This window comes from Rhincodon typus, chromosome 2 (assembly GCF_021869965.1).
Source record: "Rhincodon typus isolate 14 chromosome 2, sRhiTyp1.1, whole genome shotgun sequence".
Classification (NCBI taxonomy): Eukaryota; Metazoa; Chordata; class Chondrichthyes; order Orectolobiformes; family Rhincodontidae; genus Rhincodon; species Rhincodon typus.
Window position 1 is genome coordinate 53,202,070 of NC_063333.1, and position 11,963 is coordinate 53,214,032.

At 39.1% G+C, this 11,963-nt stretch overlaps 1 protein-coding gene across 1 annotated transcript in view; it reads left to right on the plus strand.

Annotated features, from left to right (window-relative positions):
• Positions 1-11,963, plus strand: part of tbc1d5 (TBC1 domain family, member 5) — a 203,910-nt gene that overhangs the window by 115,109 nt on the left and 76,838 nt on the right. The window contains exons 13-14 of the mRNA XM_048608053.1: positions 860-1,107; positions 5,041-5,106. Coding sequence (XP_048464010.1) covers positions 860-1,107; positions 5,041-5,106 — 314 coding nt within the window. The remainder of the gene's footprint in view (positions 1-859; positions 1,108-5,040; positions 5,107-11,963) is intronic.

The window sequence follows — 11,963 nt, forward strand, 5'->3', positions numbered from 1 at the left end:
CCTTTTGTCCTATTCCACTGCTTCTCCACCTTTTGTCCTATTCCACTTCAGCCGACTCTGTAATTGCTTTCGTTTAATTTTAAGATGTTAGTTTCAGACCAAAATTTCTCAACATATGACTAATTACTGTTACCATGATCACTCCTATCTAGAGAATCCTTTCCTATGTACCCATTTAATTAATCCTGTATCATGAACTTCAATCAATCTAAAATAGCCTTCTTGCTGCTTGGTTCCAGAATATTTTGCTTTTAAAACCTGACCTGACCATATAGACTTTTGACTTCCAAATTTATCAAATTTGATCAAAGTTCTGCTATCTTGAGACCTGTTAACTCAAATAAATATTAGAAAAAATAATTTTTGAAGAAAAGGGTTTACCATTTGTGTCTTTCCTTTTCATTTATTTCCCCTTATCTTTGTGCATTATGTTCAATAAACTTAACGCTATTTTCCACCTAATCAATATTTGCTACCTGTTTCCAATACAATATACCTATTCTTATCATCTTATTCCTTTGTAAGGAAATGCATGGGCTCTGCTTCATCAAAAATTTAGGGTAATTTTTTTCATTTTAACCAGCCCCCCACACAAGGACACTGTTGTCACTATTCTGATTTAGTCTTTGCGTACTTATCTTAAATTGTACCATGTTTCAGGGATGTGCTTTTGTTTAAAGTGTTATTTTGTATTTCCAAGCTGTGAATGTTTTTTAATTTATACCTTACGTTTATACACTCGTAATTTTAAAATTGATTTTCAGTGCCGTCAAGGTGTACAGGTGTATTTTATATCTATATTTTTACTAAATATGGCAATTTATACATTAAATCCTCAACTTTTCAAATCATTTTGCAGCACTGGAGCAAAGGTTGCTCCCCTGAACATCAATAAAGTGTCCAGTAGCCTAATGAACCTTGGACGGAAACTGATAAATCCAGCTATTTTAGTTGGTGGCACTAGTGGTTTTCCAGTTGGAACGAACTACAGCAGCAATCCTGCAACCCACCCATCCTCCCACAAAGCCATGGTAGAACATACCCAACAACAACAACAGCAACAACGAATGATGAAGTCTGAAAGCATGCCTGTGCAGCTTAGCAAAGGTAAAAGTTTACAAAATACAAATTATGTGTTGTTTTGTATTACTTTCGGTAGTGATGCAAAATTATACATTTCTTTGAAGCTTTAGTGCGTCAACTAGTTTGATTTGTGAAAGATAGATTAAATTAATGATAGAGATCCTAAAATTAAATAATTGCACAATGCAGATATGGAATACCATTATGTTAGCTCATAGCCTGCTGTCTAATTACTTATTCCCCTGAAATTGTTGTCCTATAGTCATGTTTTATCTTTATGATTTTGCAATGTAGGGCAGATACTTCTCAACCCTGGTGAGGCATGAGGGCAGGGAATTTTTTTAAATGCTTTTATTGTGTCTTCTTTCTGGCACCTTCTACTTTTGAGAGATTTTGCACGAAGTGGACTGATAGCAACAGGCAGCTAGTAATGAGAAATTAAGTTCCCACTTAGCAGTAGATTGACAACGCTGGTATGAGCTTACTCTTGGTAGGAATACTAGCTTCTAATTTTCTGTTGTTTTGCTGTTTATCAAGAAATAAGGCACTTTTTTCGGTTGGGAATAGCTTGTAAAATTGGTGCAATCTGTGACTCAGCTCATTCAGAATCCTGTGGAAATTTTTGAACAAGAAATAACTTTTTTGAGTTAAGAATAATTGAATTTTTTCATAATATTCCATGCGAATAATGGTGATCATGTAATCATTAATTTGCATTGAATATTGTCAGTGTTGTAGTTGCTGCAATGTTTGGGTATGAATGATTAGAGGAGTACTATTTTTCTCATTCTTGTTTATAATTCCTTGTAGCTCTTGTAGTCAAATTGGTTTGATGAAAATTGGATCCAGTGGACTGAGTGGGATTAAAACTAAGGGAGGTGGCCCTAAACCAAATTTCTTGAAATTAAATGTATTTAAAAGCTCAGGGCAGATTAGCCATTATTTAAAGTATTCATTATATTGATAATCATAAATGTAATAAGTATATCTATTGGTTTTGACCTTTTCCTCCTTTTGAAAAAGTCAGTCAAAGGCATTTAATGTAAAATGTATTCTGCAATAATATAGGATACTGCCCTGTCCTGTTTGCATAAGTACAACAGTGATCTTAACAGTACAGGCAAGAAGTTCCCTCTCAACTCTTCAGGAGAAGGAAAAGTATATATTCAATGCGATAGTAGGAACTGCCAATGCTGGAGTTTGAGATAACAAGGTGTAGAGCTGGATGAATACAGCAGGCCCGGCAGCATCAGAGGAGCAGGAAAGCTGACGTTTCAGGTCTGATTTTCTGAAGGGTCCAGACCCAAAATGTCAGCTTCCCTGCTCCTCTGATGCTGCCTGGCCTGCTGTGTTTATCCAGCTCTGGACCTTGTTATCTATATATTCCATGTGTTGCCTGTTCATGGAAACTTTGAATTTAATGTTCCTCAGTTCCTGATTTAAAAACAAAAAACCCTTTAAGAAGATATGAATGGCAATTATCGACCATTACTGGTTGTATCTTTGCCAGTGTTTTCAATGCAACTAAGCCATTCGCTAGGCTTTTTTAGAGGACAGTTAAAAATTAATAAATTTACAACTGCAAGTTTCCTTCACTCAAAAGCATCAGTAGGTACATGGGTTTTTACAGTAACCCAATAACTTCTTACAAATTTGCAGAGTTAAAATTCCAAGCTTTGATACTGGAATTTGAATTCCCATTCACAAGATTTACACTCATAATCAGAGTGACATAACCACCACACTATCTAGAATGAGCAATGTGCGGTACGGTGTCTCAGTGTTTAGCACTGCAGCCTCACAGCACCAGGGATCCAGGTTCAATTCCAGCCTTGGGCGACTGTCTGTGTGGAGTTTGCATATTCTGTCCTTGTCTGTGTGGGTTTCCTCCGGTTTCCTCCCACAGTCCAAAGATGTGCAGGTTAGGTGGATTGACCATGCTAAATTACCCGTAGTGTGTAGGGATGTTTAGGTTAGGGAGGTTAGACATGGGAAAATGCAGGGTTATAGGGAAAGGGTAGGGGAATGGGACTGGGTGGGATGCACTTCAGAGGGGCAGTGTGGGCTTGTTGGGCTGAATGGCCTGTTTCCACACTGTAAGGATTCTATGATCTCCCAAACCTTATTTATATTTGAACAAGAAACAGAAACAAGATACAAGTAAAACCAGAAAATTTGGGAAATACCCAGCAGATCAAGCAGTATTTGTGGAGAAGATAAGTTAGGTCAATAGGTCAATATCCTTTCATCAGAACAAAAGGTACATCTGAAGGAGTTGCGAATGACTGGAAAGAAAGGTCTGTTCATTATAGAAAATTATGGTCTGAAATAGTTGAGCTCAGTGTTGAATTAGGAAGACTGTGAAGCATTTAATCGAAAGATGAAGTTCTATTTCCCAGGATTTCATTGAATGTCATTAGAACAGTGTAATATACTGAGCACAGAGAGGTTAAACTGGGACAAAGGATTAAACTGACAGGCAACTGGAAGCTCTGGATAACACCTGGGTTGGGTCTCCCACTGTAGAAAAGGCCATATTGTGAACAGAAAATACGATAATCAACTTGGAAGTAACTCAAGAAAGTTGCTGTTTCATCTTGAAAGAATGTTGGAACTCTGAATGGTGGCAATTGAAGAGGTATAAGGGCAGTTGTTCTGTCTCCAGCCATTTTCAAGGAAAAATTCCATAGAAAGTGGAGTAAATGCAGTGAAGCTTTATTCCTTTTGTTTAATATAATGGCTGCTGGTAAGTTTGAGAAAATATTTTAAATATTTGTGTCAATTTCATTGGAGTTCTGTGCTTCATGGTTTGTCAGGTAATTGTCTAGACAAACCCTTTGGCGTGAATTTGTCATATTTTGTTCACTGAGCATTGGCCATCAATTTTGTTGCTTCTCTCGAGAGCAATGATATCGACGTTATTAAAAAAAGTGTCCTAATTCCCTAAAACTAAAGTCAAATTTAGGAATTGTATCTAAGCGAATCAAAATCTTTTTTTTCAAAAACCAGCCTTAATATGCTTAGATGTACAGGTGGACTGTTCAAAGAGTTTTACGTATAATCGCAAATGACGTTTTCTTGTAGATTTGGTCAGGTATAGCAACAACATCTACCAGACTCAGCCTGGATTGATTTATCTTTATATTTCTCAAAAAAAGTCTCCAAAGTAGGTTCCCTTGGTAATTTGGGAAGCAAGCATGTTAGTAGTATATCCAGGACTGTTAGATTTTTTACAAGTGACACTCTGCTACTATATCGTGCATGCTATGTAGCTCCTTAGTAACTTCTATGAAATCATATTAAATCACTCCAGCCATTTCATGGAGGATTGTGCCACACTGAAATAAGAGCTAGGACAAATACAATGTATTAATAGAATTTTTACATCTGGCTTCAAATAACAATTTCTATATCTTGCGGTGGATGACCACGCATTATGACAATATTAATATTCCTTCCCTAAGGGCATTGTGGGTCTACCCGTAGCACATGATCTGCAGCGGTTCAAGAAGGCAGCTCACCACTACCTTCTTGAGGGCAACTAGAGACAGACAATAAATGCTAGCCAACCAGTGACCCACATGTTACACGAATGAATTTAAAAAAAAACTCATATTCTAGGCTGGATCTTAATAATTAGCACATAAAAAGTTAATGTTGGCACTTCTGAAGGTTCAGCAAGTTAAAACCCAATCCTGTAACCGTTACAATCAACAGTTATCTGAGTTGCAAAAGCAAAATATGTTTTTTCTCATAGGTAGTTGATATGTTGCTTAGCTTTATTTATATATTGTAGATTATTAGTGTTCCGCACTCTTACAAAAGCAGCTTCAGTTTTTTTTTTCCCCTTTGAATTTATTATACAAGAATCAAAGTATATTTTTTAAAAAGGGCAAAACTTAAAGTGGCATAAAACAATTAGTCCTGCCTATGCAAATAACTTTTTTTATTTACTAGGACAGGTAGTTACAGGAGATGATGCTAAGGCTTGTACCCATGTCAAGACAATTTCTGAGCTCCCAGGTAACATTCACTGTAGTAACTTGCTTTTTTAGTCAGCTGTCGTAGTGGCATTTGCTTGTGCTCATTGAAGCATTGTTTTATTTGTTTCCATGTTGCCAAGACATCGTATTCATTTCTAGTTACTGTGATCCATTATCAGGTTCTAGCCACTGTGGGGCAATGTTGTTCAAATAGTTAATCAGTTTCATGAAACTGTCTGCCTTGCTGTCATTGTTTGCATGCTTGACTGACAAATTGAATCTGAAGCATGCAAGTTTTCCCTTTTGTTGTTGTAAGTCTGTGTATAAGAGTGTCTTTCTTCAAAGAGTGTAAATGCAACACTGTGTGTGTACATGAGTGCCGGAAAGTAAGAGCATTATTCCAATTTTGCCGCAAAGGTGAGGAACTAATAGGTATTTGAAAGTTTTAACATCAGTTTCATTCTTGTGTACAAGTATGCCCATCATTAACGCAGATATGCTCAAAAGTTACTATTAATTCAAGTTTCACTTGTACCTGCAAGTCAGTGTTGAAAAAGAGATACTTGTACTGTATGCATTTTCAAACATTTCATAATTCGAAAAGGGCACATTAAAATATCTCCAAGTGTACCATTTACAAGGAGGAAATCATGTGCTGGTTACTATTAGCACAAATTAAGGACCTGAATCTCTCAGAGTAGTGATGAACAGCTGGAAGGTCAGACGAAATTTAACCTCAGTTGGCCCTGCTTTTACAATTGTCTGTGGTTGTGCTTTCTGATCCACTAAGGCAGGATGTCCTGCCTTTAGAAGTTACCAGCCAGTTAGAGGGCCCGCAGCTGTTCAGTCCCAGCCGTACCACTGGAAGCTGTCACCACTGATATGGTCATAGGGCCATAAAACGTAGAAGCAAAGTAGGCCACTCAGCCCATCAAATCGCCTCCACCATTCATTGAGATAATGGCTGAACTGATAATCCTCAACTGTTTTTTCCTGTCTTTTCCCTTTAACCTTGATTCCCTTAAATATCTGTCTGTCTCAGCCTTGAATGGACTTAATGACATAGCCTCAACAGTCCTCTGAGGTAAAGAATTCCACAGATTCACTACCCTTGAAGAAGAAATTCCTCCTCATCTCTGTTCTGACTGGACACTCCCTTGCTGTGAGATTGTATCTTCTGGTGTAAGATCTCTCACAAGGGGAAACCACCTTTCCCAATCCGCCCTGTCAAGCCCCCTAAAAATCTTTGCTGTTTCAATAATGTCACCTCTAATTCTTCTAAATTCCAATCAGCACAGGGGCCCAACTTGCTCATCCTCTCCCCAAAAAGCAATCCCTTCATAATTAGTACAAGCCTAGTGAAATTTCTCTGAACTTCTTCCAATTGCAGTACATCTTTCCTAGATAAGGGGCCCAAAACTCTTTATAGTATTCTAGCTGTGGTCTGATGAGTGCCTTGTGTACTTTTAGCAAAACCTCCCTACTTTTATACTACATTCCCTTTGAAATAAAAGCCAATGTTTCATTTGTCTTCCCCACTACCCGCTGAACTTAGATGCTAGTTTTTGCCATTCATGAGTGAGGACTCCCCAGTGCCTCTATTCTACAGCTTTCTGCAATCTTTCTCCATTTAATTAATACTCAACACCTCTATTGTGCCTACAAAATGTAACCATGTCTTCGTATGGAGATAAGATCATACTTGTTAACTTATATTTGTGCTATTCATTAATTTATTTTGTTCCAAATACTACACCCGTTTTTAGAAGCTACTGGCCATATAGAGGGCCTGCAGCTGTTTAGTCCCAGCAGTACCACTGGAAGCTGTCATCACTGCCATGGTCATAAGACATAAAAGCAAAGTAGGCCACTCAGCCCATCAAATCTGCTCCACTATTCAATGAGATCCTGTCTGATTTGATAATCCTCAGCTCTTCTTTCCTGCCTTTTCCCTTTAACCTTGATTCCCTTAAAAATCCATCTGTCTCAGCCTTTCCTGTGCTTAGATGCCCTTGTTGAGGGTGTTTTAGAGTTATACAGCACAGAAACAGGCCCCTTGGCCAACTCGACCATGCCAACCAGGTTTTCTAAACTGAACTGCATTTGGCCCACATCACATTAAAGCAAAGAGCCATTAATTTTGAAAACAGTTCGGAGCAAATTACTGCAGATACTAGAATCTGTACTGGAAACAAAAAATGCTGGAAATCACAGCAGGTCAGGCAGCATCCGTGGAGAGATTTTGAGTCTAGATGACTCACCAGAGCTAACATGAAGCCATTAATTTTGCTTGTTTATACTTTTTTTCCCTTTTGACCCTATTCACTATTGTTTTTTCTTTGTTTGCATATTCTGTCCCACTCTTCAAATAACTTGCGTATAATGCTGCCATATCTTCTTCCTTTGTAAGCCGGTATTTACACACACGCATAGACACAGATACACAGTTAGCTTACAGACATCTCCACAGTCCCAGTTATTCGATTTGCCAGCTCACTGCTCCCAGCATGGTTCAAGTGAAACCCATCCCATAAGAACAGCTCCCTTCTACCCTGGTACTGGTGCCAGTTCCCCACGAACTGAAACCCATTCTACCCACACCAATCTTTGAGCCACGTATTTAACTCTTTGGTATTATTTGCCTGGTGTCTGCTTGCCTGTAGCTCAGGGAGTAATCCTGAGAATATTAGCTTGGAGCTTCTGCATTTTAACCTGGCTGCTAACTATTCAAAACCTTTCAGCAAAACCTCCTTTCTAGCCCTACCAATTTTTTGCTAGCAATGTATACCACAGCTACTGGATTCTTCTCCAACCCTGAGGGCATGTCCTTAACCCTGGCATTAGACAGATGGCTTTCGGAACTCCTGCTCACAGCTGTGGAGAATGATATCTGTCACCCTAATTATACTGTCCCCTACAACAATTACATTCCTATTTCCTCCCTGTACTTGACTGATTCCCTCTTCTCCTATTTACCGCTCATTCTGGAGAGTATACTTCTTGCAGAAGCCTTGATTAAATCACCTCTATCTCCCTTTGCACTGAACTCAGCCACAATGAAGGAGGCATCAGATGGAGGTGAGGGAGGTTGGGGCTCACTGGGGCCGGTCAGGTAGGCCCCAGCAAGATGATGGATTGCCCTGTGTGAGGGCAGAAGGGAACATTCCAGCAGAGAGGCTGCAATGTTTTCTTGGGAAATTTCTTTTTAGACAGGTCCCTTGGCCCAACTCGACCATGCCGACCAGCTTTCCTAAACTGAACTCGTATCATTTCCCTGCATTTGGCCCATATCCCTCTAAACCTTTCCTATCCATATACCTGGTCAATTGTCTTTTAATTGTGCCCACTTCCACCACTTCCCCTGGCAACTCGTCCCATATACACATCACCCTCTGTACAACAATATACAGAATATCAATTGGGTATAGACTCTTAATTCAATCAGGCCAACTCATCTTTACATAATATAAAATGAAGCATGTTTCTCAACATTAGTGAATCAAACTACTTCATTTAAACAAAACAGTCTTGTAGTATTTCTAACCACTGTGACTGAGTCAGTGTAGTCCACAGTGGTAAGATAATCATCTGCCACTAATAAAAGGTCACAAGGAACAGAAAGAATAAATTCACCAATAAAGAACTTCAGTTGGCCTAAGGGTAGTTGGATCATCCATTCATAAAATGTTTAATGGAGGTGAGGAAACAAACAATGACCGTTTCTCAAAATGCAATTTCAATTTACAGCTAGTTTGAGTATTTGCACTTAGACAACCATAAGACTGCTGAGGATCATCTCACCTTGGGTTATTTTTACTGTTTCATTTTAACCTTGCTTCTTTTAATTATGAATGCAATCACTGAATTTAATGCACCACAACAGATCTATATTGTAATTTTTACTTGTCGAAGACTAAAAAAAAACAAATAAAACAAAAAACAGGAGGACATGCCTGACAAATCTGTTATAATTCTTTGAGGAGGCAATGCGCAAGTTAGACAGGACAAAGGAGAGCCAGTGGACGTGATCTATTTGGATTTCTGGAAGGCCTTTAAAAAAGAGCCACAGAGGAGGTTGCTAAACAAAATAAGAGCCCGTGCTGTTAGAGGCAAGGTACTGGCATGGATAAAGGATTGGCTGACTGGCAGAAGGCAGAGAGTGAGGATAAAGGAGCCTTTTTCAGGACTGCAGCCTGTGACTAGTGGAGTTCCACAGGGGTCAGTGTTGGGACCACAACTCTTCACATTATACATTAACAATCTTGATGAAGGAACTGCGGGCACAGTTGCTAAGTTTGCAGATAACAGAAAGATTGGTGGAGGGACAGGTAGTGTTGAGGAAATGGGGGGTCTGCAGAAGGAACTGGATAGGCCAGGAGAGTGGGCAAAGAAGTAGCAGATGGAATACAATTTGGCAAAGTGTAATGTTATGCACTTTAGTTGGAAGAATAAAAGCATATACCATTTTCTAAATGGGGAAGGCTTTGGAAATCTGAAGCACAAAAGGACTTGGGAGTCGTGGTTCAGGATTCTGTTAAGGTTAACATGCAGTCCAAATAGCCAGAAGAAAGATAAATATAATGTTAGCATTCATTTCAGGAGGGCTAGAATACAACAGCATGGATGTGCTGCTGCAGCTGTATAAGGCTCTGGTCAGACCACATTTGGAATATTGTTAATAGTTTTGGGCCCAGTATATAAGGAAAAATGTGCTAGCATTGGAGGGGTTCCAGAGGAGGTTTACAAGAATGATCCCGGGGTTGAAGGGTTGGTCATGTGAGAAGCAGTTGAGAACTCTGTGTCTGTACACGATGGAGTTTAGAAGAATAAGGGGAGATCTGATTGAAACTTACAGAATATACTGAGAGGCTGGATAGAGTGAACATGGAGAAGATGTTTCCACTAGTAGGAGAGACTAGGACCCGAGAGCACAGCCCCAGAGTGAAGGGACAACCCTTTAGAACTAAGACAAGAAGAACTTTCTTTAGCCAGAGGGTGGTGAATCTGTGGAGCTTGTTGCAACAGAAGGCTGTGAAGGCCAAGTCATTGAGTGTATTTAAGACAGAGAGATAGGTTCTTGATTGACGAGAGATCAAGGGTTGCAGTGAGAAGGCAGGCGAATGGGTTTGAGAACTTATTAGCCATGATGGAATAGTGGTGCAGACTCAATGGGCTGAATGGCCTTATTCTGTTTGTATACCTTATGGTCTTATTCTCTGCATCTATGGCTGATGAACCTATAATGTAATCTCCTGACTGAGGCCAACAATAGGTACAATGTGCTTTGGTCTTGGAAATCTTCAAGGAAGATTCATTCTTACATTCTCACAACAGTTTCTCACTTTCATCAAATTCCTTTGCAGCATAATTACTTGACAAATACTTTTAGCTCAAAGTTGGTATTTCATTCTTTTTGTCACAGCAGCTATTGCTGTTCATTTGCCATGTTTTGTCTGCTCTTTGTGAGTGTATCTTAATCTCCCACACATTTGCTAGGCAGCATGTCCCATATCAGCTATTTGATCCCATATGCTGACTTAAAGCACAACTAAAAATGCATTTTTGAGGTTAAATATTGAGTCAACTCCGAATGTGAGTATAGCTTAGCTTGGAAGAAAAGATGAGGTCAACTCACACAGGGTATAGTGAGCATAGTATATGATTTCTAGCAAATGAAAAGATTGAGTTATCTTAAATGCCAGGCAAACATATGCCACAATCTAAGTACTTACATTGTGAAGTATGTATTAATAACTCAAGTACATTAATAATAATTGCCAGGAAGAATTAGTATTTTCATGTCAACATTCTAAGTGAATCCTAAAATAATTTGTAACAAGTGAATTTCTTTCAAAATTTAATCAAGTTTTTTTGTCACTAAACACAGAAGTCAATTTGCGCAAAGTTACATCAATTGTAAATGAAATGATGACAAGATAATCAGTGCAAGATTGCACTGAATACAAAATAGTGTGCAAACAAAATTGTATATCCTTTAAAGGTTACAAAGCTCATGGGGACTAAATTGGATAGCTCCGATAAAAGGTGGTTTAGTGAAACAGAAATCATGTTTGATCAAACAATTGGCATTGTTTGAGGAGATAACACATGCTTCAGCGAAAACAATCAAATGGTAGGGAGAAAGCAGATACAGGGTATTGAGTGGAATGATCGTGGATGATCATATTGAATGGCTCAAAGGACCAAATGGCCTAATCCTTCTATTTACTAATTTCCTATGATTCTATTGGATAAAGGGAAACTGGATTTGTACTTGGGTTTCCAGAAGGCATTTGATAAAGTGCTCATGTCAAGGTTATTACAGAAAATAAATCTCATGGTTAAACGGGTAGCATATTGACATGGCTAGAAGATTGACTGTTTAATCCCTGGAATGACTAGGTTGTCTTACAGGAAAAGTTGGAGAGGCTAGGCTTGCTCTTTTGGAATTTAGAAGAGTTAAAGACAAGTTGATGAGAAATATAAGGTCCTGAGGAATAAACACAGAAAATGCTGGAAAAGGTCAGCTGGTCAGGCAGCATCTGTAGAGAGAAATTAGAACTAACGTTTTGGGTGGAGTGACCCTTCCTCAGAACTGATCGTAGCTTGGAGAATGGCAGTTTATATGCAGACAGTAGGGTATGGGGAGGGGATAAGGAGTAGGTGGGGACAGAGCCCAAGAAGAGAGAACAGTTGGGCAGACAAAGGAGTAGATAATGATCTGGCTAGGAGGATGAATAGCTATTGATGGTGACCGTTAGTGGTTAACAATGAGTTGTGTGTAATAGCAGACTATGTGATAATAAGAGACAACAAGGTGCAGGGCTGGACGAACACAGCAGGCCAAGCAGCATCACAGGAGCAGAGAGGCTGACGTTTCGGGCCTAGACCCTTCTA